At 40.6% G+C, this 25,563-nt stretch overlaps 1 protein-coding gene across 1 annotated transcript; it reads left to right on the top strand.

Moving 5' to 3' along the window:
- Window positions 1–1,454: 1,454 nt before the first annotated feature.
- On the top strand, window positions 1,455–19,408 carry kcna10a (potassium voltage-gated channel, shaker-related subfamily, member 10a). The gene is made up of 2 exons (XM_084367082.1): window positions 1,455–1,711; window positions 14,871–19,408. The coding sequence occupies exon 2, from the start codon at window positions 15,034–15,036 to the stop codon at window positions 16,756–16,758; it is 1,725 nt and encodes a 574-aa protein (XP_084223208.1). The 5' UTR covers window positions 1,455–1,711; window positions 14,871–15,033; the 3' UTR covers window positions 16,759–19,408.
- The last annotated feature ends 6,155 nt before the right edge of the window (window positions 19,409–25,563 follow it).

Raw genomic sequence — 25,563 nt, 5'->3', positions numbered from 1 at the left:
GGGCTGAATTTCACTACCAGTAGGCTACACCCCTGACAGGTACTCGAATCTCTGAATGGAGAGTCTGTGGTTAAGTTGCTTTTTTGTATCACAATTTTCGTTTTCACGGGTAACAAGTATTAAAGTCATTTTTGATGTGACATTTGTTAGGGTTTCTAGCAGACAAACATGTTTTCTTACATCTGGAGAACAAGATTTGGAGGCCAGGGCATATCTGCAGCACAACAGTACCTAATTATAATGTTTTTTTGTCACACATTTTACCTTTGACAAAAACTTGCAGCCTCTTGTGATTTTGGATAATTGCACTTATCCATATTGCAATCTCAATATTTCGACCAATTGTGCAACCTTAAAGGGGCACTGTGTAGTTTTGGAGAAGAAATTCAAACTCAGAATTGTAATACAGTATTTAACAATATCAATGAGGTAATAATACAAAAAATCAGAAATACTTTTTTTTTCATAACTGATTAAACAAGCTGTTCTTAGAGGAAAATAAGGCCCCCAGAACACTGTTTAAAGCTAGAAAGGTGGCAGGGTCCGCCAAATATAAAGAAAGTAAAACTGTAAGAAATTGTGTTGGTTAGTTTGTTCATACAGTCATGAAAATAAAGAGTATATTTATTTAATTTGTTTAGGCATAAAAAATCAATCACTGAAGATCTATTGTGATTAAAATTTCTTCCCCAGAACTACACAGTGCAAACTTATGTGGGTGTGATGTATAGGCCAGGATTTAAACGGGGAAGATAAATGTGGGGAAGAACAGAAAGGACAATATCGCTGGTTCTGCAGGTTCAATTTTGATCCGACTGTCCATTATGAGTCTGGAAAAGTTAAAGGAGTCAAAGTCTTAATGGCACAGTGCAAATTATCGCCTGGTACTAGCCTACCATCCATCCTTTTGGGCTCAGCAGGAAAACCTCTTCATGGGAGCACAAAAAGTATGTGAAAGAAAGCCATTTGACTGAAGTCAGCCTGCCGAGGCCTCGTATTAACTCCAGCTGTGCTTTGAAATGCATGTGTGCGCAGGAGGAGGACTGTTATTCCCCCTGTTTCTTATACTGGAGCCACTTTAGACAGGAATCTCTTTGCAGCCATGTGTGGATAACATTAGCAGCTGTCTTTGCACATATGGGCACTTCAGTATTGTTTACTGTAAAGTCAGACTTGTGAGCCTGTAATTTAAAATACATTTAGATGCTCTTTGCTTCAGCATTGTGGTTAGAGATGAGTAGAGAAAGATATTATGACTGATGGTGGTCAAGAGAGCATAAGGCAGTCTGGCAGAGGTTAGGAAACATCCCTCTTTTAATCTCCTTAGTCTCCCCCCTCACTCTCTCTCCCTCTCCCTCTCTCTCCCTCTCCCTCTCTCTCACTCCCTCTCTCTCTCTCCTCCCCTCGAGATAAAGCGACACAGCTTTGGTTGGAGGACGAAGAAAAACAGGGATTTTGCAAGCGGGGAATTGGCCAAATTAAACGTAATCATGCTGTTGTTATATCACTCTCACATCTGGCCCCAGGGTGATTGGCCGGGGCACCTCCGCCGTGCCTGCTGTCTGTGCGGTCAGCCCCGGGGTGACAGTGACAGGAAGCGCGCTGTGGTCAGTCGATCCAGGGCGCACTAACCATGCCTCCGGCACGGCCCGGAGCACCAAACTTTCACCAACAACGCCCGGAAGTCTGCGGGATCGTCACGGTGCTGAAGGTAGGCCGCTTTCCTCTCCTCGAACAACCTGTTAGAGCAAGTGCTCCAGGTCCCTGTGTGAGCGCTCATCGTGCGTTTTTTTATGCGTCCAGCTGTTGCACAGCTGCATGAGCGCGGCTCCTGTGTGTCTCCTGCCTGAACCATAGACATGACACAGCTTATTTCTTTCACTTTAACGCTTTTAGCTGACTTTGTTTCAGAATAAATGGGGAAAGGGTAAAGTTTTGCAAACAGATTAGAGGGAAAGGACGCATAGGTTATTATTTAGAATCAACAAACCTACTAATTAAAGTGTCTATGAAGTTGGATTTGCTGAAAAAGATTAGTCATTGCCTGTATCATACTTAACTCACTCATCATGTTTGGTGCATTACTTTGCCCCTTTTCCATTTCACCTGGCCGATAATCAGAGCCGATATTCAGTTTGTTTTTTTTCAGATTCAGATATAATAACTGAATTTAAAATGTGCTACTTGGGCTCTGATGCAGCATCCTCTTTCTGTCTGTTGTCACCACTTCCTCATCCGACTCAACTATACCTGACAAATCACGAGCAACACTGAATAATCTGAATCTGCAAAGTAACAAAACAATCTAATAAATGTTGTGGGGATAAAGTTTAAGGTGGCAGAAAATGGAAATACTCAAGAAAAGAGCCTCAAATCACTGGTTATTCTAATTTTTGACACTAAGATTTTCATTTTTTTCTTTTTGCAAATGTATATCAGTTCCAAATATCGGTCTCCTTGATTACTAATAATCTGTTTCTGTATTAGCCCTGAAAAAAACATATTCGTAGCATATTCTGCTTTAACATTACAGTGTCTTAAAGGTTTTAACATTCCTGTTTGTTTTTTTTTGCTAATGTTTACATAACATTACATTAATTTAGATGACGCTTTTATCCAGAGCGACCAACAGAAACAAGTGGGACCAAACAATATAACGTAAAGCTCCCCAAACATACACAAGAAAATAGTCACACATATAAAATTACTCATCAAACTGTTGGTTCAAACTAAGGTCCCATTGCTCACTGGCAGCCAATCATACCTTGAGAATAATAGGGTGGCACTTGGCGTGGCCAATCAGATTTCAGGGATGGACAGTGCCACCCCAGACGATCCTTCTGGACATGCCCCTGATTGGTCGATCCCTAATTTCAACTATTTTCAAAGTAATCAGGATCGCAGAAAGCCAGCACCTCATGTATGAAAAGTGACACCTTCAGGTGAAGAGCACCTCGTATTACTTCCTGCCTCTGTCTGGCCCTTGGCTGGAATAATGCGACCTCAGTTTGACTTAATATTTAATGCAATGTTCTATTTACCTTTGTCTGATGCAGGGTTTCATGCAGCCATCTCCACACACATCCTCTTTAATTAAAGTTCAGTCTGATTCCTTGAATATTTAAACGTCTCATTTACTCCCTCATTTCTCCTGGAATCGCTTAAAACTCAGCTGGCCCTCCATCTTCCACCCACCTATCATGGCAAGTATGCACACTCCATTTTGTGATCCATTCACACTCTTAAAGGTGGAGCAAGAAGGAATAAGAAGTTTTTAATTGGTGATGAGATCTGGTGGCGACTGTCTTTAAGGATGTAAATCATAAAACATAATATTTTCTTTAAAAACTGCTAGCTTATTACCATTATCAGCAACCAAAAGCCATAAATCAGCCCTATGATCTTGCTGAACACCATCAGTGGTTACATTTTCATGAACTGCACCAGTAAACTTGTTGCTTTGAGCCCTTCCACACTGTCCAAGTTAGCAATCTGCTACTGACAGAGGAAGAAAAAGTCTTTAGTATGCATCATATGTTTATTTAAGAAGCAGATGTGGAGATTCACTCAATATGCATTATGAAATTTGTTATCTGTGTGTGTGTACGTGTGTCTGGATAACGTGCGCGTGTGTGGATTGTTTGTGCGGCACCTTAGATTAGCGATATGTAATGGAGAGTCAGACCAGATGGCCATATTTTCCTCGTCTAGATCTGGCACAAAAAAAGGGCTTCTAAAAAACCAACATAATATTCCTGTAAATGAGACGGACTTAATCCCCACTGCGGAGGAGGACTGCCGGGGGCGGGGGTGGTCTGCCCAGTAGACGGTGGGAGGGGTGAGAGTGAGCCTGTTTCACTGCTTTTGAGGTCAAATGAAATCATAATTTGACCTTTTGACTTTTTGGCTTTGCGAGCAAATAACCATCTTCTCGCTACGGGGAGATATAAAAGCACTTGTTCGCTGTTCAGGAGGTGTTCAGAAGTGTCAACATCTTTATGGGCAGATCACTCACAGTGACAAAACGACTTCTTAAAGATCCTGAAAACCTATTTTCTCAATCAGCTTATTACCGTGAGTTATAGGAACACATTTTCTGCCAAAGTTAAAACAGTTTTGGTTATTTTACATTAGAGATGTTTGTGTCTCCTTGTTTTATGTTGGCAGGAAAAAGACGATGAAACGTGTTTTTTTATGACCTGATACGCTATAAATTTTATCCTGTCTTTATCACGAAGAAGACCTGCAGCGTGTACTGTTTTTGTACAACTTCTCTGTGATAGTGGTTTGCTTCTGGCTATGTTTGTCTGGTGCCAGCATGGGTCTGTACAAACAGACACATCAATCTTTTTGTCAGCCTCAGTGTTAATTTTGGATGCCCCAAAGCAGCAAGAGTTGACGTGGCTGAACCGTCTATTCTTTTTCTTTTAACCCTATAACATTACCTTGCGAGACACTTGTGGTCGTTCCACAGTGCTTCGGACCAATCGGTTTCCTATGAGAAACTACTGGCAGCTACAGGCTGCTTAAGGTGTGATGAGCAGTAAGGGTACATTCACACTAGGCCATCCGTATGATTGACGAAGCACGTTTTACCCCCAAAGTCCAGTTTGTTTGACTAGTGTGAGCGCTCCGTACCGTCCTCAAGCACAGTACACTTCCTTGGCACTGGCACGGTTGGAAGAGGTGTGCTTCTGCACGGTACTGTTGCTCATGCAGGAGCACAAGCAAGGGTGCGCAACGTGGACATGAAGTGTAATTGCATATTATGCCGCCTTGCATAATCAGGAAATCCAGGAATGTGAGAGGGCTAGCACGCTACTACGTCATGACGTATGTACAAGAAGTAACCGTGCTCAGGCCCGGGACTGGGGAGGAGGGCCAATCATGCTTCGGCACGGTACGGAACAACTGGGCCAAGTGTGAGTGCGCCCTAAGAGAAGCAACTGTTCACTTGAAAACAATAATGGCAGCTCCTCAAGAGTTTAGTGTAGCTGCTGCTATAGCATCAGTTATATCAGAACTGCAGAGTGTGTTTCATTAAAAGAAGATGGGAAAGATGTTTTCGCTCGTCTCTCTACTGGCTTCGGTAGGAGTTTGATTTACCAACGTGAACTTTCCTACTGTAGATCTGATTGGTTGAGGTAAGCCCGTGAGTTTGTCCAATCACCTGCCAAGTATTTTTTTTTTTTTTTTTTTTTTTTTACAGTCCCTATCCTTTTCCAAAAATTTTCTAGTAGCGCCTTTCCAGATGGCTCTGTGTAACAAAACATCTGGCACTTCCGGTAAGCAAAAACACTAATTTGCCGCATTCATTGTTTGTCTACGTAACTGCACTGCAGGGTATTTTTTTTCAACAGGCATTACGCAGTAGCATGAACAGCAGCTATTAGATGTTTAACTTCTGCTAAGTGCTGATTGAGAGGCAGGTACTGTAGATCTGAAAACCAGTTTTGGGAAAGGCTTTAAGGGTTAGCTCAGGTGAGCTGGGGATTTTTGTGAGTGGTACATAGAAAAACTAATATAGTCCTACTATTGAAATCCATTGATTCATTCCCCTGGTGAATGAATGTTGATGACCCTGTATAATTGCCGTCAGTTTTGTCAGTGTCAAAAGACGGCCCATGTGCTGTTTTTAGATGCCCTATGGGAAGTTTTTGATTTAGGAAGTGATTTTGGCTGTACATCGGTCGTGACGTTGTTGTTTTGTGTGTGTGTGTGTGTGTGTGTGTGTGTGTGTGTGTGTGTGTGTGTGCGTGCGTGCATGCATCTTGTCAAAAGGCCAAGGGAGGATTTTGGTCCCAGCTGCTGTGCACTGGGACTTGGCCTGGAGCCTGCAGACACACCCATGTCAGCATCAGTGACATCTTATGAATGCCTCGTGGCTGCACGTAGACCACAAATCTGCTCCAGATGCTACAGATGTCTGGAGTAGGGATGGGTAAAATGGGTAAAACAGAATAATATTTTTGTAGCATTTTGTCAAGATATCTGATTTCAGCTCTCTTCAGTTCACCAATGAAAATTATGCATTTGTGAACAGTTTGACCTTCTGTTCCATGATTTCTTGATGTTTAACATACTTACATACAGTCACTCTGGGCTGTGGGTAATAATCAAGCTACGGTTATCTCTTTTAATCAATAACAACGCAGAATCACACAAGCATCCAACTTCACATCAAGGGGTTTTTACTGCAAAGAGAATTACAGATTTCAAGCTGCCTCTAGGTCTTGACAGAACTGTGACAGGTGTCTTCACCGAAACCGCTATTTTCAAGCAAGCATTGTATTTCTGTCATGTGTAACTGCAATTGCTGCATCATACTGACGTAGTAAGGATGGCATGGCGCTGAATTGTTATCTGCACAGTGCACCAGGAGAGGCACTGACAAAACTGTGTTTGTAGCTGTTCATACAGGTGAATATTGTTTAAGTCCAATTTCTTTGAAAGGTTTCCTAATTGAACGTTACATCCTGTCAGTATAATATGATCAAGTTCGCAGATTTGACTGGTAGAATCAATTTAGAAAGAAAGCAATACTTTACAAAGCAAGTTTGTGAGGAGGAGACGGACGACAGCAGGTGAAACAGTACAGACGTCATCTGATCATCACAGGTGCTTGAAAGGTAATAATTCATGTGAGTGGTGATACTGTATACAGTAAATTTGTCAGGTGTGACAGCAGAGTCACGGCAAGGGTATAAAGTTATGTTACAGTACATTAAATTTGATTTTAGACAACAAGGTACCTTTATTTGTTTTAATTCAATAAGCTTTAACATGATAGAACACATTCCTTTAAAAAAGTGTTTGCCTGAACCAGTTTAAAGCACGACTCACGTGGACGTGTGTGCACACGCATCAGGATGGTTTAAAAAGGAAAAACCCTGTATGGCATCCACGTTTATAATCACAATTGTCCCCTAGCAACAACATTTTGAAATTAAATTTAATTAATTAAGTGACCCCTACGAGGGCAGCGCAAGTTAAATGTCACACATTTACAAGAAAGTCAACAGCATTATAAGTTCTAATCAAATTACTACTGGAGTAATGACTCTGAAATGATCATGTCAAATGATTTATTCTAAAAGTATATACTTTATGCCACAGTGTATTTTATAGCTGTTTATAGATGTTGTCAGGATTGTTAGACATGTTTTTCTTGCTGTCGATATTTGCTCACTTTTCTCTTCGCACACACACTCAAACACACGCTACAGAACAAACATATCAATATAGTGTCACCTCATATAACACACGCTGAAGATCATCGAGGGTCCATGTTGTGTCTATTTTTAGCTCCATTAATGAGAGGCAGCGTTTGGCTCCGGTTGTATGAACTGAATTACCAAATGGACATTTGTAATTCATATTTCAGTAAGTGATTGAAAAGCTCAAGAGTGGGACGAGGTTATGATATTCTAAAAAATCTGTTAATAGATGTGTGATAATTAAAAATACACTCTCAATTGCCATCTGTACGACTGTTTGTCACTATGACTTCCAGGAGAGAGGCAAAGAGTGAGGAAGGAAGTGCGCAAACGTGGCTAAATGTAGCAGGAATAAAACTTTGAAACATTACCTCATCTGACGTTTCTGCCTGAGTCATGTCAGAAAGATTTCATCGTCAATGGCAAGGTCCATGATCTCGTGCTACTTCACAGCATCATCAAACATCTACATTTTTGATTGGGTCACCAGTAGTGGCAGAAGATTCATATCATGCCTTTACATAAATGAAAATAGCCATGAATGCTTAATAATGGATAATGGCCTCGTTCTTATCTTAGTAACCGTTTGCTCACTCATTCTCTATGTTCTATCTGATGCATCAAAGTGTGACTCAAGCAGCATTATATTTCCCCATGTAAGTGCAGCCTCTCAGTGTGTGTGTGTGTGTGTGTGTGTGTGTGTGTGTGTGGAGAGGGGGGTAACCCTCTGTGTTTGTGTGCCTATCTGTGATGGCTCTCCGTATCTGTGTTGATCTGACGGAAGAGATCCCTCGGCTTATAGCACTGATCTGCCCAGCCTGTATTAATCTGCTTAATAGGTCCAAAACTCTGGTCCAAAAATACCAGCTCTGCGCCCTCACACAGCAGGAAACCCCACACCACATCACAGGAGCATGTCAAAGGGTCCAACATACAGTACAAGGTCAATCGTACTGTATTCACTGTAAACTGAAGTGAGAATGTGGCCCCCTTAGTTCTTTACGCAGAATGAAAAGTTAACGCCTACACACTTCTGTGAGCGCACTTAGCAGATACACTAACTGAGCTCAGCTGCAAACATCTGGCACACTGCAGATTTATTCTTGTTATAATGAATATTATTCTGTAAAGTATGTTGGAATTCAGACTTCAGGATGTGATGAGGAAAGTGGACAGTCGTTTAAAGGTCACTGACAGTTCAACAGTAGAGTGCAGCATTGGTTCCAGAAAAAGTTGGGATGCTGTGTAAAACGTGGGTAAAAACAGAAAGCTGTTTGATGAAAGCCTGTGTAGTAATATCCTTTACACAATCCCTGTATTTCACAAAGATATGAACCTCCCCAGCCTTTCGAGGATGTCCCTTTCATATCCAATGATGAGACTAACGCCTGTTACAAATTAACCTGTTAATCAGGTTAAACAGGTCCTAAAGTTGCGTCGTATCGTATTATATACACTCCGCAGTTTAGGACGGTATTTTGTACAGTATGGTATGACATACCCCTGTGCAGTACAGTGTAGTATATCAGTAATTAACAATGAATACCAGAAATCTGAGGGGATAAATAAACAACATGATAATGGAATAACTAAACTTGGAGGAATAAGAGGCACATTTCCAGTTTCCAGGTGACTGAAGATTATCCCATAGATCAGATTTAACAAAACAGGTCAACTTGGATCAATTGTTGGACATTAACCAGGATCAACTGCAAGCAAACAATCACTTGAAACTTTTATGAAACCTCTGAAGCCTCAAGTCTGAGCTCTTAAACGGCAGTTAAGTTCCTCAACTAACACAATTGACATAATGTGTTGCCTCTTAATGGGGAGGGGGCATATACCTGACGTAAATCAGCTTACTTGGAGAGACACTGTCTGTGTTTTTGTGTGTGCATGATTGTGTGTTTGTAGCTTTGCACAGGAGTGCAGAAGTAGTCTGTACATGCTACTATACGTCATGATGACATCATTTAACTTAAACTTGGTCAAACAAATTTAAATTGTTAAGTGGAAACACTGTGCATGCGTGACCCATTCTGAGACAGTAACAGCGGTGTTACAGTGGTTTACATTGCAATTATCTAATTATCAATAAAAGGCAGAAGAGGTTAATTGCTAGCAAATGTTATACAATGTTTTGAAGTGTAGGGTAAATATTGCACATGTATATAAATGCATTTTTTGCCAACCAGCAGGCAAAGGATTGGCTCATCGTTAAGCTAGATCTGCCTGAACATCTGTTCATGTTTACACACATGTGGTAAAGTCACAGTGGTGAGCTTACTAGAATGTACAGCAGCTCAGCGCAGCATGCGATACCATATTTATGTTGCAGATTCCCGTATTGTCCTACACAGCTTTTTTCCCACCAAATGTCAGCAGTGCTTGCCTGTATTTTCGTGCATTAGAGCATGGGGTTCTCGCACTATGACACCCCCATGGGTATTAATAGCATGGCAAGAATATTCGGACCACCATGGGTTGGTGTGGGCCCCATGTGACACCTCTGTTTGACGCTGTCCTAACACGAGTCAAGGTGACACTGCCACTGTAGAAGCTTTTTGTCTTCACAGCTTCAGAGCACAGCTGCTAGAGTTTTTTTCATGCATATGTGAATGTATTAGCACACTTATATCCTAAATAGCTGTTAATTTTTAATTCCCCTAGTTGTTTTATTTTCATCCTTCGGAGTTGTAAGCTCTGCCAACCTCCCAAAACACTTCCCTGCCCACTAGGAAGTCAGCAAAAGTATATTTGATTGTTGCTGAGAGTTAAAAATGCATATTAGTCAAAAACATTGTTCTTTGAACATCCATGCACTTTATCTTCTGAACATGCAATCCAGATTAAAACAACTGTATTTTGTTTGTTTGGGGGTTTTTGCCAGTATTATTTCTGTAATTCATAATTCTGTAATTCTTTAATGAATCAATAAACAAATGTATAGTATGTATGTCATTGAATATAGAAATGTTTATCATGTGTTTTCTATCGATACACAATCAATTGGATGGTTTGTGTCTAGTTTTATGTCTTTTGTTTGCTTGATGCATTTGCAGTTATGTGACCAGGGGAGGATCAAGGATTTTTCTAACTCAAGGGCCTGAAGGGGGCCACGCTTAACTTGATATTATGCGACCGGTAACATTAGACTGACAATCTCTCTGTTTTTGTGTGCAGTCAAAGATCATACAGGTAGTGAAGTCCTTTTTTGCCTTTCAGGTGCAGGTATAAACAACCCTACCCACGCTCGGTCAAAAAGTAAAACCTCATTACATTAATAAACTGTACATAGGTATATGAGTTTACAAAGGTGAATACTTCACTACAATTCCTCAGCTGCTACATTTGCCACAAAAGTTAAAGATGGCTGCCAGGTGGCAAATAAGCTGATCCCTTAATGAAACAGTTGATCTCGTAAATAGTACATGGCATCTTAAATCCAGTTTCCACATGTTGGAGGTAAAAAGTTCATTTATATAAGATGTGCCTTCTGGCCAGATGTGAGGAAAAGGCAACAATGTCAGCTTGAGCTCTGCTCGGGTTAACATCCTCAGGAGTTACTCTACAACTACAAGGATTGTTTACACCAGTCACATGTAGGATCAAAATAACTGGAGATGTCACACGGTGTCCTCCTCTCACTTATCACCACAAACATGGCTGGAAATTGTCCAGAGGTCTCCTTAAAAATATCCAGTGGTTCCACACTTAAAAGGGTTTAACTGCGTGGCACCTTGTCAAAAATATGCACGGGTTTCACACTTCACACAAACAAAATCTCAAGCAGCGGTCATTGGCTTGGCAGCACTCTTGGTTATCTCTACCACCATCCTGATATGAAAGTCAGGTCATAAATATATAATGTGAACATGAAATGATATGTATCATGAAATTCAATATGACACATAAAGATGTGAATGTATCAGTGGTTTGCCACTGGGCTGCCAAAGCTGCAAGATAAGGAGCATGGATATCACTTTTTTCTGTACTTTACCATTTTTCATGTATGTTATGCTCACAAACAGATTTCAAGAGGGATGGGAGAGCAGGAGGGGAAACAGCTGGAGTAAGAAGCCACAAAGCTTCTGAGCTGCAGGTATCTGTAAAAGTGTGCTGTAGGAATGTCACATTTGTTCAAAAGAGGCATACTGTTAGTGTCATCAACATGGAGATCACGCAGTGAGGTGATGCCACTTTTTGACCGGAATAAAATGTTGCTTTGAAGTTTAGAAGTTTCACGTTTCAAGTGGTTTTCACAGGTGAAATAGAAAATCACAAAACAATACAGCGATTTCGAGTGTGTGACAGGAAACACTTAGAAAGTCCGAAAGAATAAAGAATAGCAAGTCTGATTTGACATTGTTATTCATTTTGTGATGTATTATTACACTGTGTTTCCAAAACACATTCATTATTAATCATTTGGTTCAGACAGTGTTCATGAGACGTTCTCATAATAACACTATTGTTGATGAAAAGCATAAAAAATAACATCCTCGTGTGGGACTTTAATTAAAATCATTAAGTCAAATTTAAAGGCATAAAACAGGATTTAACAACTCTCACACACAAAAACCGCCTTGAAAAGACCAGTTGTTCACACATGCTCTAGGCAATGTAAGATCGGCAGCTAGCTTCCGTGTCTGTGTGTTTAAATATATTTTACAACGTGAGGACAGGGAGGTATGTTCCAGTGTGTCTCAGTGTTGCCCTGAGGAATTTGACATAAAATCATATACGACAAATATACTTAGGGGCGCCCTTAAGAGATTCAGTTTCCCCTTTTTTCTTCCTGCTCCAGTGACAGAAGATATGAGACTGAACATCATTAAAAATGCATGTTCACAAGGCGTCCAGCTTAGACGGGGATTATAGTTAAAGAGTTGAAGGAGGTGATGATATCGGAGCTCAGATGAGTTGAAAGTGAAAGCTGGAAAGCTGTGTGGGGGTGAGAAAGGGTGCTTTCCTGTGGCCATGTCGCTCTCTCATCGCTCGTCCTTTCCCTGTCATGTTGAACATGTTAATGGAGTTGTTAAACATCAATTATTTATTGCGATACTGTAAATAAGTCAGTTATGGATACAGCCTCTGTGTGTTTGTGTGTGTGTGTGTGTAGGGTGAGTGAGTCAAGCATGGACAGATCTGAGGATCTAATCGCACCGTTCCAGTCCAGAGGGCCTTGAGCACAACATCCCTGAGATGACTGAGAGATGGCGTGCATGTGGCCAGACAAACACATTCTTATACAATACCTGCATAGAGAAAAAATATCAATGACTATACCTAATTTGTGGATATTTATCGCCAGATTTGTTTGCTTTTACTGCTTTTCTTTGTTTTGCTGCGGCCTGTTTGCGTGCTTGTGTTCGTGTGTGCACACGTGTGTGCATGTGGCCTTTGCCCCAGCTCTAGTTTCTACTCCAGCATAAGGTTACCCAATGTAGTCCGTGATAGATTAGTCATTCTGATGCCAATTGAGGAGGTAGCAGGAAGCTGCAGCAGTGGCAGAACCTGTGGAGGAAGCCTTGTATTCCCTCTCCTGTTTTGGCTTTTTGCAGCGTATTGTACACACAGGGTCTGTAGACTTCTTGTTAAGAAAGGTAAGGTGTGTGTTGCTTGCTTATTACTCTGTCTATAAGCTTATCTGGGAAGTTTCTACTGAAGGTCCCATTACCTTGTTTCTTCTTTTAATACAGCAGATTGTTAGATTGCAGCTTATGAAATTCGATCCCTAACACAGAGAGCACATTTCACATTGTCAGATTTCTCTCTGTTTTTAAGAGAAAGCTAAATCTTAACCTAAACATATCACCCCCAGCAGATCTTAGGTCACTCCGGTAGTTAATGGTAAATAGCTGAATCAGTGCGACAGATGTTTTGGAAACCATTCGTCTCCCTGGCAAGTCGGTGCAGTCATTTGTCTCTCCATTATTTTTGGAGACAGACATTTAAGAGTGGGCAGTTCTTACTGTTTGTTACATTAGGCAAAATTAAATATTGATGGCATATCATTGGAAAAACATTAGGAGTTGGTCAAGCAGAGCAATATAATTGACTAATTTAAGTATTTAATATTGATCTGATAGCAAGTATCTTGGCAGCATGCCGGTTTTGCAGCTGCTATTTTTGGGATCATGTAAAAGTTGCTGGTTGCTCAAAGGGTCACATGACGTCATTCTTGGTCCTGTGGTTCAAGAGGAGACGTTAGGAGAGGAGAGGTTGATTATCTTTTTACTTTTTGTATGACTTTTGTCAAATGTTGCAATAATAATACTCTACTAACCTCTTCCCAACATCTTTACCAGCTTTGTATGCATAGTCTCTCACATTTTTTTAACCCCTAGTCATCATCTGTTTCTCTTGATAACCCACCCCTCTTTCTTTGTCACGTCTGCTCTCTCATCATCTTGTCTGTCCATCCACCCACAGATCAACTCCCTTTCTCTTTTTTTGTCACTCTGGTTCTTTTTGCATTCTGTCCTCATCCCACCCACATTTGTCTTCCCAACAATTTTCATGTCCTCCTCCTCTTTCTTTCATCGCTCTCTCTCCCTCTGTCTCTCCTCCATCTCCCAGCAGGATTGGTATCACTAGCACTGGTTTTAGGTGGTGACTCATCTCTGGAGTCTTTAATTAAACATCTGCAGGCATCAGCACTCGGCCACACACAAACACACACACACACACACACACACACACACACACACACACACACACAAACACACATGGTCAGCAGAGGGACACTACACATGAACAAAGAGGTGCATCCACATTAAAGCATGCACACCTTCGGATCAGTGCAATCTTTCTGCTGGGGAAAATTCACAGTCGCTGGGGTGAATTTGAGCTCAGAGGCACATTGCACGTGAGGGGCCAAGCGGATATCTTGGAGAAATTATGTAGCACGGTGCAGTTTGAATGCGAGCCCCGGTGTCTGGAGAAAGCTAGGCCCATGCTATCACTGTGCAGCCAGTTAATTATGCACTAATGTATGCAAAGTCCCAGTTACCCTGCACTACCCTCGCCTTCTACCTGCATGGGAGTGTGCACCTTGATACCCTTTCCCTTGAGCAGGTGTCATATTTGTGCGAGAAAAAGAAATAATGTATGTGCAAATGTATGCCAGTGAGAATATGAACTGCTTTGAACTATTTAATAAAAGATATTGTGTGTGTACAGTAGTAAATGTCATGTGCCAACAATCTAACAAGTCCTCCATTAGCTGAACTTACGTACATCTAAATACTTAGCAACTGTTTTGTTTTGTTTGTTGTCTTCCTTTTTCACAGTTACATGACTCATGACAGTGCCTCCACAATAACTGACTGTGAAAAGAAGTAGCAGGGAGTTTTCTACTATGTCAAAAAGAGTAAAATGAATTCTTACTACTGTTATAACCTCTTCCTTATTTCCATCTACCAGCTGATCACCCTCTTCCTCCTCTTTCTTCCCTCCTTTCTCTATCTCCCTCTCTTGTTCATCCTTCTCTCGTGCTGGTTTCCAGAGAGACTGGTATCTAAGAAACAAGAAGACATGATAAAACATGTGCTTTCTGACGTCACCTGATTGCAATTAACACAAAACAAACCCTTTGCCATTGACAGAAACACACTGAGTCTTTCCCTCTTTGTCTCTCTAACTCTACAGGTGTTGGAGGCAATCCAGAATAAGAGGGTTTCCTGCTTTCTGTAAGTGCTGCTGAGAACTGGCTGCTACTACTCTGCTGCTGATTCTGGTGACTGAGCCGCCTATCTGTCCGTCTGTGTGTTATCCTGGGGTCCCAAGTCTTTGCACTGGCTGAACCGCAGCCATGGAGGTGGCGCTGGTAGACTTTGAGAGCCTCGATGAACTCAACGGCAGCCTGGAGGATGAGGTGGACACCGATGCTGATGAGACCACGTGTCTCACGGTGGACATACCACCAGACCACAGCAGCCTGGGCAGCAACTACCATCTGCAAGCCGCTCTGCCATTCTCTACACCCCCCCACCACAGCCAAGTGCCCTCCTGCATGTGGGAATCTACTTCATCGTCGCCCACTCCACATACACAGACACTAGCTATACCCCAGTCCCCAACCATGCCAAGTCCGGGCAGACAGGGGCGCAGTAGCTGCGCCAGTATGATCTCCAACTGGAAATTGCTGCTAAGCAGTGAGGGCACCAAAGAGAGTGAGAAGATCTTCAGCCGGCTTGCTAAGGAGTGCTGCGAGGACTTGTTTGTAGATAAACGAGGGCTGGATGATGGAGACCAGAAAGTCATCATCAACATTGCCGGACTTCGCTTTGAGACACAACTAAAAACTTTGGACCAGTTTCCTGACACGCTGCTAGGAGATCCTTTAAAGAGGATGGACTACTTTGATCCAATGAGGAATGAGTACTTCTTCGATCGGAACCGACCCAGCTTTGATGGGATCTTGTATTACTACCAGTCAGGGGGTAAGATCAGACGTCCAGCTAACGTTCCCCTGGATGTGTTTGCAGATGAAATTCTTTTCTATGAGCTTGGAATTGATGCCATGGAGCAGTTCAGAGAAGACGAAGGATTCATAAAGGACGTTGAGATCCCTCTACCTGATAATGATGTGTACAGGCAATTCTGGCTGCTGTTTGAGTACCCAGAGAGCTCAAACGCAGCCCGAGGTGTCGCACTGGTGTCTGTATTTGTTATTGTCATATCCATCATTATTTTCTGCATGGAAACGCTGCCAGAATTCAGAGATGACACTGACTCAATTGTGCCCACGGCAGTTCAACCTTTCAACGAATCTAGATTTTTCACTCCTGTGACTCCATCTGCTGTGAAGCCCACAACTTTCTCTGATCCCTTCTTTATCATCGAGACCGCCTGCATTGCATGGTTCTTCTTTGAGCTGTGTGTGAGATTTTTGGTCTGTCCGAGCAAAAGGGAATTTTTCCACAACCTCATGAACATGATTGACATTATATCCATTATCCCGTATTTTGTTACTGTGATTACAGAGATGGTCACGACACCACAAGAGAGCTCAGGACAGAACATGTCTTTAGCCATTCTGCGTATCATCCGTCTGGTCAGGGTGTTTCGTATATTCAAACTCTCACGTCACTCCAAGGGGCTGCAGATCCTTGGACAGACTCTGAAGGCCAGCATGCGTGAGCTTGGCTTGCTCATCTTCTTCCTCTTCATCGGCGTCATCCTCTTCTCCAGCGCTATCTACTTTGCTGAGGTAGACGAGCCTAACACACAGTTTGTCAGCATACCTGATGGCTTCTGGTGGGCTGTGGTTACCATGACTACAGTCGGCTATGGGGACATGTGTCCTATTACCATGGGGGGTAAAGTGGTGGGCACCTTGTGTGCCATCGCAGGTGTGCTGACCATTGCCTTGCCTGTTCCCGTCATTGTTTCCAATTTCAACTACTTCTACCACAGAGAGACGGAAGCAGAGGACAAGTTGCCCTTGACAGACGCTGTTGAACAAGCCATGAGTGCTGAGACAGATACCAAAATGGGTAGCAGATCCTCACTCACTAAAGCCAATGGCATCTAGTAGAGTAACAAAGGGTAGGAGGACATAATTCAGAAGGTGGGACATTTCCACAAAGCAGGAAAGACACATTAAAGAAGAGGAGTGTACTGAGGAAATGAACTGCTATAATTTCCCTCGACTGATGGTCTAAAGGGATCAGTGAGAAAGAATACATGTACCTAGTGTTTTATAAGGATGTACAGGATGTGCTGTACTTACCTGCTGCTTTTGTGTCTAATTTGAAAATGACACACTGACAAGTGGAAGAATTCATTATGTTTATATTCAGGATTGTATGTCACCATATTTCAAGTCTACTTTGTGTTACAACTCGTCCTTTAGTTGCATAGAAACAGGTCAAACATCTCGGATTGTCATAATTCACCAGTAAATAATAATTGTTTATGTTTTTTATATAATTTTGGTCTTATTTTCATTGTCCATTGGCCATTAATCCTGTTACTTAAAACATTTTTCCCACCAGCTTCACTGAGATTTTAACAGAGCTTTAAAACAGTGTCTTCTGGGGTCACAGACCATATTCACACAGCGGCCATTTTCTTGTGACATCACACTGAGGGCGGAAAACCTAAATGTCCTACCGCTAAGTTCCAGATTGCAAGTCGTAAACACATAATGAATCTGACCATTTTTATTATTTCACTGCTTACTGACTGATCAGAAACTAAAAAGGGACATCGGGATGAATTTCAAGGTAAAACAACATATTTGATAATCCAGTTAGCTTTCGTTATACAACAGCTAATGTTAGCATTCAACCATTTCCTAGCTAACATTACTGTTTGATAGTGATGTATGATATGATCGATAAGGCATAAATGAATCCTAAAATATATAATATAAATATCAGACACATTTATTTAAACCTGGAGGTGAAATTAACTGGACGTAATCAATTCGATAATTGTAACTGGGAAGTGGTTGAATGCTAATGTGAGCTAATGGGTTAACAAATATGTTGTTTCACCTTGAAGTAAGGCCCCATGTCCATCCAGATTTTCACCATCATCTTTTTAGTTGCTCATCAACCAGGACGCGGTGAAATTATAACTATTTCTCAGATCCCCTACGCTTATATGACTTGACTTAAAACACAGCAGCATAACATTATCCCAGCATTTTAGCCCCCCCCCCCCTCCGAGCATGACGTCAGAGGAAAATGGCCACCATGTGACTATGGTCTGTTAAGCATAGGCCTTAGACAGGTTTAAATCAGTCGCATTTAATGATAGTTAAACAGAAAAAGTTAAATGTGACAACCTAAAATGTTTATACAATTACATCTGTCAACAGCATCACGGAGCTACTACTTGTAATGACCTTTCTGCGGATGCTTTATCAGATATTTAGGATGAATCGTAGGTTATGAAAATGTGAGCAACAGGTTAGTTATTCTGAGCAACTACATTACAGTTTGTGTGTGTGCAGCACCTGACGGAACAATTTTACTTTATTTTTCCGTTGGGAACATTGCTTGAGGCAAATGTTCAGTTGGGGCCCAATAGATGCCGCCACTGTCTGCAAATAACTGATGGCCAATTTATAGATAAGACCAAGGTTGTAAAAGAAAACACAAAAACAAGCACATTTCTCCTGTAAGTGTTGTCAGTGAGTAACTCGTGTCTAGATTATAGCCCTGCTGTATTTATTTATTTAAAAATGTATCATGATTCTGTTATATTTATTCATCCTCTATGATGAGTAGCGTGGGTAAGAATCATCCACTATCGTTAGCAGTCTGACTCTACAGTATGTATTATAATGGAGTGCCTTAATTTATGTAATTTTGGGATTCTGCTGAATTTGCCATACATAATCTTACAGTAATACCTACATGTGTATCTTGCATATATACTCAGTATTTTTCGGTTTCAGCTTGGTTGAAAATGTAGACGTTGTAACCTCTCTCCAGTCTAGCAATTGTTTGTGAGAGCTATTTTCCAACAAAGAAATGCATTCTGACCTGGCGCACAATTTAACGTACACAGTGGATCCTACTGTATGTGTTTATGATGTAGATATTATCCTTCTAAATTTGGGATTTCACATAAAGTAAACATTTCAGTGACACCATTATCAGGAAATTTACCAAGAAAGTGAAAGAGAGAAGGAAGAAGCCAAAGATACCTGCTGAATAAGGGGATAAAGGGAACTTGTTTCAGGGCCAGTGGATATTATAGGCCAAAATGTCCCATGATCCATATTATTTTGGAGGACTAATTATAAATGTAGCTGCTGTAGCAGTGTGATGTTCTGGTGGTAAGTTTTATAAATATCTCTTTTATAACATGTTTTCCTATTCGAAAAAGAAATCTTGAAAAGTGGAAAAAGAGGCGTGTTAATTGGGATCCAAGAATATAGTTTTATCTCAAAATAGCTTTAGCCTGGTGTCATGTCTGAATCTCTGGGTAAGCATATGATCAAAGATTATGTGTATGTGTTTCCTGTGTGTGTGAGCTCCATGGTGATGATGATTATACAGTATGGTGTCACTAGTCGAGCCGCTCGTCTGTAAACTCACTGTTGCACAAAAAGTTCAGAGGCAGATTGACCTGCGTTGTCATGGCTACAGCAGATTTATCACACCAACAAGACCATTACACTGTATTTGTATGTGTATGTATGATAACATTTCAGTATACAATTTACTGTGATGTATGCAATATATTCTGGGATTTTAAATCACGTCTTTTCACGTCTCGTGCTTTTTCGTACAAACACATCAGACTTGGTGATGGGTGGTGTAATTGGGGACAATATCCCAGTTGGAAAGAACAAAATGGTCAAGGTTAGGAAAAGTTTCTAAGAAATTAATGTGAGTCAGTGATTTCCCCAGAAATGGACTAAGACAGACTGTGTGTGTCTCCATTGGTGTTCCCCTCCAGGGAAGATTCCAGCATGACTCTTAGCAACTTGTCTCTGCTTTCACACACACACGCACACACACACACAAAGATAGAGGTCAGATCAACAAGGCTTGTGTGACAGTGCAGCAACGGTATAACTGGAAGTCTTCCAGACAACAACAGGATGCCAGTGTCTGGTTTACACGGAGTAGCCTGCTAGCTCTCAATGCTAACTAGCTTAACCTGATACCCGTCTCTCTGGACTCGCCTCAACACCTCGTCTCAGGCCAAGAAAGGCTCCTGTAATAATAAATACTTCATTGCAGAGGATCTCCACATCATTTGCCCATTTGTATTTATCATATAAAGAATATCTTGCATTAACCAACGGGATCCTAAAATAAGCATTTGCCTCCTTCGTGTGTGATGACGTGCAAAAAGCAACAGAATCCTTATCATGTAAAAAGTGTGTCTGAAGTGTTTATACCGAATGACGAGGAAAATGTGTTTATGCATATTCATGAAGGGAAGCTGGTGGGCAAAGTGGAGGACATGATTTTGGCAGGGAATAGTAATCAGAGCACTAATAAGATGGTGTCTGAAAGTCTTTTTGCTACTTTATGGTGAGGAAATGCTTCGGTCTCATGGACTCAATACAAGACATCCCCTCAAATGTTGCATTTCAGTGGAATAACTAGGACTTGCTGTTCCATTTTTCACTTATTTTGAATAAATCTGAAAGAAAAGCTTTAACAGTTAAGGTCTATATACTGTATGTTAGTGGCTGAGTATCATATTACTCACACCAAGAGATACATAAAGCTCCATCTAGATCCCCCCCCCCCCAAAAAAGATACTGTAAATGTGACCACACTCCTGAGATATCAGAGGCAACGGTGAGTCTTTGGTACATAAGATAAGTATATAAGATAGAGGGTATTTGTTGAAATACAAAAAAACTATCACAACAACTTTTGATTCACAAGAAATGTCTGTTTAGCAATGCAGATTAAGATGTATTCACAGGCAACTTTAGAGCTGAATTTTATTCTGTGTCACATCACAACTGTTCTCGTGTCATTATGCAGGGTTGGGAACAATAGCACAAACACAGTGTTTCCAACATTTCAGACTCTCAGAGTGCTGCTGAAAAAAGAGCCGATGAGTTTTATTTGTCAACTCAACCAAAATTGTTTTTCCAGCTGTTTGCAATTACATTCGCTCCAGGATAACCTGACAACAGTAACCCTAAACTATGAATGGATGTTTGACACAGATTATAACTAAATATTTATAGGAAATGAGGGTCATCCAAGGACAAAGAGTGAAAACAGAGCTGGCGCTGAAAAGAGAGAAAGGAGGGGAAAATGACACTTCGGCAAGGAGACGAGAGCGGAGTTCACACGCTGCCTGGTCTCTGGTAAAGGTCTGGCAGCCACATAGATAGGTTACAAGCAGGTGCGGAAATAGGTTTCAACTGAAATAGATCTCTGGCACGCACACATACATATGAATGATTGCACACACACACACAGTCTGAATGAAATACAGTCCTAATGTGATGTCCTAATGTTGGACAACAATTGTAATTTGTATAATTTGAAATACAAAAAGAAAAACACTTGTTTCTGTTCCAAGTCTTCCCCTGAAAGTGCACACTCAGTAGCACTGTTTTATTTCACATTTCTCAAAAGCTGTTTTTTTTTCATTTCTCACTTATGATGGCATGATGTCACATCACTCTCCAGAGAACGCCCTTGTGCCACAGATACAAAATGTGTTCATTAAAACCTAATAAGCCAACTCATTGTCAGTGTTGACAGTGTTCAGCAGCATGGAAAATGGAGAAATTTGAAATATGAGGAAGCATTACTTAGTTTTCTTAGTGATAGAGACTATTTTGTATTGCTATGTGCTGAAAAACTCTATTCACACAACAGAAACAACTACAACAGAAACATTAAGTTACATGCTGGTTATGGTACTCCTTTAGTGACTAGAGACATAAACAGAAGAGATAAAGTTTGAGATCTACTGTCCTGACCTCAAATTTATGTTTCACCCAAAAGGCTACTTCAGCACCCAGAGATAATGCCTTTCCTCTGCCCGTCGCTCATAATACAGTGTATATATCATCTTTACATGCCATGTAATCTTTTATCGCCTTCAAGCATTGTGTTTATGCTTGTAAATTTAATTGTTCAAGGACTTGACAAAAAATCTTAATATTAGTTAAACCATTTAGTACCAAAATTGAACAGATTTGTCTGTGATGGTGCTCCGGGTCTCTAAGCGCGCAATAACAGCTGCATTTTGATTAGAAACACTGTTGAGCTTCAGACTCGAATTTAAAAAGGATGAAATGTTAAATCCAGATATCACATCGTATCAGCAAGGACTAAAACAGCTTTTGATATTAATCCTGATATCTCTTTCTGGTGATTTATCCAGAATGTGTGTGTGTGTGTGTGTGTGTGTGTGTGTGTGTGTGTGTGTGTGTGTGTGTGTGTGTGTGTGTGCATGCGTGTGTGCGTGTGTGTGTGTGTGTGTGTGTGTGTGTGTGTGTCCCATATTCACATGGCACTGTAGGGTTTTAACCACAGCCAGTCAATTTGCCTGCATCCCTAGTGAAGGTCACTAATATTGTATTTGATTACCGCCACTAGACACCTCATCAAAATTGTAATCGGTAATGTTATCCAGGGATTACCCAAACTTAATTATAGATACTTCCAGATCACTTTACGTATTTGTTGTATAGCTAAATAAGTTATCATAAATGCAATTATATCTAAAGCGACAGATTTATATACAAATATTAAAGATTTGGGTAAACTCACCGTATGTTACATTTTTAGAGTGACAAACATACATATATCTGAGTTCCCAAAGTAATCTTTTTATAATCTGAAATAAACAATATATAAATCTGAAATGACATTATAATCTTGTTTTGTGTTGTACGTGACATAAACTGCATTGTACTTCTTTTTGGAAGGGGTTTGTCTGTCACCTACCTTCAAGGGGACTTAACATCAACATGCGTTCATACATTATATCCTCCACTGTGCTATATATGCACACAGCTCTCCCACACCTGTATATAAACCAGGAACACATTGGAACTTAAACACATAATGAGATCGAGAGCAGCAGCCAGCAGCAGTTCATACGCTGGTGCAGGTGCAAAAAGGACGATTTTAGACTCATTATCCTGTTCATGTAGGTGACAGCATTATCTTCTGCATGCAGTGTTAATCTGCTGGGAAGACATAAAATTAGATTGTTTGGGCTTCCACACACACACAAATCTAAATAAAAACATACAGTTTCACGCGTTTACCCATTACCTAAATAATAAAAAGGGTTGTTGTTTCTTATGGTGCCTACCTATCTGTGGTTAAGCTGAAGGACATTTTATTTATTGGCCATTCCATGACATTTTTTTTTTTTTCAATTGCTTTAAGCATCTGTTAATACTGAAGCCACCTTTTCAAAACTCTTTATATAGTCTGCATGAACAACATGCATCTTGGCTAAACAGTTAATCTCATAACACACTTCATACATGTCTCAAAATAAGATTGCTCAACTATCACACTGCATAACACTGGCAGCAGTTCTCATCTAGAAAGCATACATTATCACGTGTAACACACTGACCTAAAAGCACTAACAACAGGAAGTGTTACATAAATGATGAACTAATGAACAATTTCCTTCATATCCTTTATCCTATTCTATATCTTTGCACATATGCTTGTGAGAAATTTTTTAAAAAGTTGGAAAAATCCTGAATTTCCAGGGCTGCATACAGTATTCAAGTGCAAATTAACTAAACGGCCCTGTTGACTTTTTCGAAAAGGTCCACTTGTGTGATCTCAGGGTTGAACCTGCACAGTGGAAGATCCCTGTCAAATGCTTAAAGATGCATGAGATTGCTCCATCATTAACGAGACGCTTTGATGGAAAGTTCCACATCGGAGTGAGAGATATGAGGAGCGGGTGAGATAAAAACAGACAGAAGAGGGCACAATGGGTATTCAGGATGGAGAGAGGGTTTGTGTGACACAGAGGAAAGAACTGGCACACAGCTTATTTCTGTTACAGCTATAGGGCCTCCCTCCTCTGCTGTGTGTCATGTGTCCGTGTGTGTGTATGTTCATCTATAATTAACTGCGCCTGGTGATAATGGCCCTCTGTCATCGTGTCCACATACACAGGAAAGACCCAGTGTGCAGATTTTAATAAACCAGTGAACAAACACTTGGATTTGTTATTTGTTTTGTTATTCATTCTTCACAAAATGTTCATACCTTTACACATTTGTATCATTGTTCCTAATCAGCGACTTGAATATTCAATTTGTTGTTTCTAAGCACTGTCATGACAATGAGTTGACCCATTACCAAAATAAATGTTGGCATGTATGTTTCTGCATATAATGTATATGTTGAATCCTTTTTTAATGTTTCACCTTTTTTGTTTTTTTGTTTTTTTTTTATGTTTCGGCTTTAAAAGTTTGAAGCTTAAGGTCTGGTTAGGACAAGGCATAAAAAAACAACTGCTGAGGGTGAGGAAAAGACCAAGTTTTGCCTTAAAATACCCGGTTTTGTTGCTACTAAGACAGCTGGAAAATGTCTTAATGTCTTGCTAAAAATACCCTCTCACCCAGAAGCCATCTGGCCTAACCATCACGCCGCCACTATTCCCTCTTACTGATAAGAAAGTCAGCTCAGATAGCCCACAGAAAGTGATATATGTATTGTGGAAATATTAATATGATCTGTATGAACTGTATAAATAAAAACATATCCATGGTTTGCTGATGAGCAAGTATGTTCAAGTATTCCAACTTATAATGCCTTTTTATGTTGTTATTTTAATAATAGCAGTTGAGCGAATAAAACGAAAGGAAGGCCATTAAGGTCACTGAGGTGTCCGTAAACAAAACTGTTTATCCACAAACACTGTGTGAGAGCATGTGAGGCCAACAGATCTGGTTGTGTTTGTACTGGATATGAAAGCACTAAACTGTTTATGAGGTTGCCTATGAAAGCAGGATGTTCCAGAAAAAGAGACATCACTCTTTGTAACTTTCTGTGGAAAGAACAAAAACAAGCCAAGATAAACAATAGTCTCAACTGTGCAGCGGAAAAGTTTTTGCACATCCAGCTCTGAACGAGAACGTTTGTTACCGTAGCCAGTCATGAGATGGACTCAAGTGATAACATCTTAGTCTTGTCTTTTGTATTTCATGCTCAAGTGTAACACGCTGTATTTAAGTAGGATAAGAAGGGATAAGTCAGAATTTGTTTAAGAAGGCGCCACAACAACAAAATGGTGTATTGCTTTTACTATTGAGAACTAAATAACGCAAAGGAAAGATTTTTTTTTTCTTTCAAGAAATACTCAAAGGGTTGAAAATATTCAATTTGCAATTATTTAAATTTCTTACTTTTTACTACTTTTTTGTCTCACCCAGCAGGTCTTTCTTCATCAGCAAAGGTTGTCAGATCAACTCTCACATTCAGCGATTCAAGCTTTAAATAAAGTCAGCCGGCTAGCTTAACAGTCACTCCTGTTGCGGGTTGTCACATCTAAACCAAGCCCATAGCTCCCGTCGTTAGCTACCAGTAGCTCCTCATTGGATGCTGATTGATTCAACCGCTGCGTTTGGCCACAAGCACATAGCCTGAAGTCTGGCAAGATGGATCCAGCTGCCTGGTAAGGCAGATGAAGTCTAGACAGGGAAAATATAATCACAAAAACATATCAAACCGCAATGCAGCTTGATAGACTACATACAGTATATATATTGTGTGAGACATACATACAGTATATATACTGTATGAGGTATATATTATTGATTATTGTCAAATTGTTCAATATGCACAAAAACACTGATTTTAAGCAGTAAAAAGATCAGCATATTCATGCATTTAATCCTAAACCAATG

This window comes from Pagrus pagrus, assembly GCF_965226575.1.
Source record: "Pagrus pagrus genome assembly, chromosome: 11".
NCBI classification, from domain to species: domain Eukaryota; kingdom Metazoa; phylum Chordata; class Actinopteri; order Spariformes; family Sparidae; genus Pagrus; species Pagrus pagrus.
The sequence above is the reverse complement of the archived record's forward strand: the minus strand, read 5'-3'. Positions and strand labels throughout refer to the sequence as shown.

Bases quoted from the DNA above. Each gene is read 5' to 3' on its own strand.
- kcna10a (XM_084367082.1), top strand. From the start codon at position 15,034: ATGGAGGTGGCGCTGGTAGACTTTGAGAGCCTCGATGAACTCAACGGC.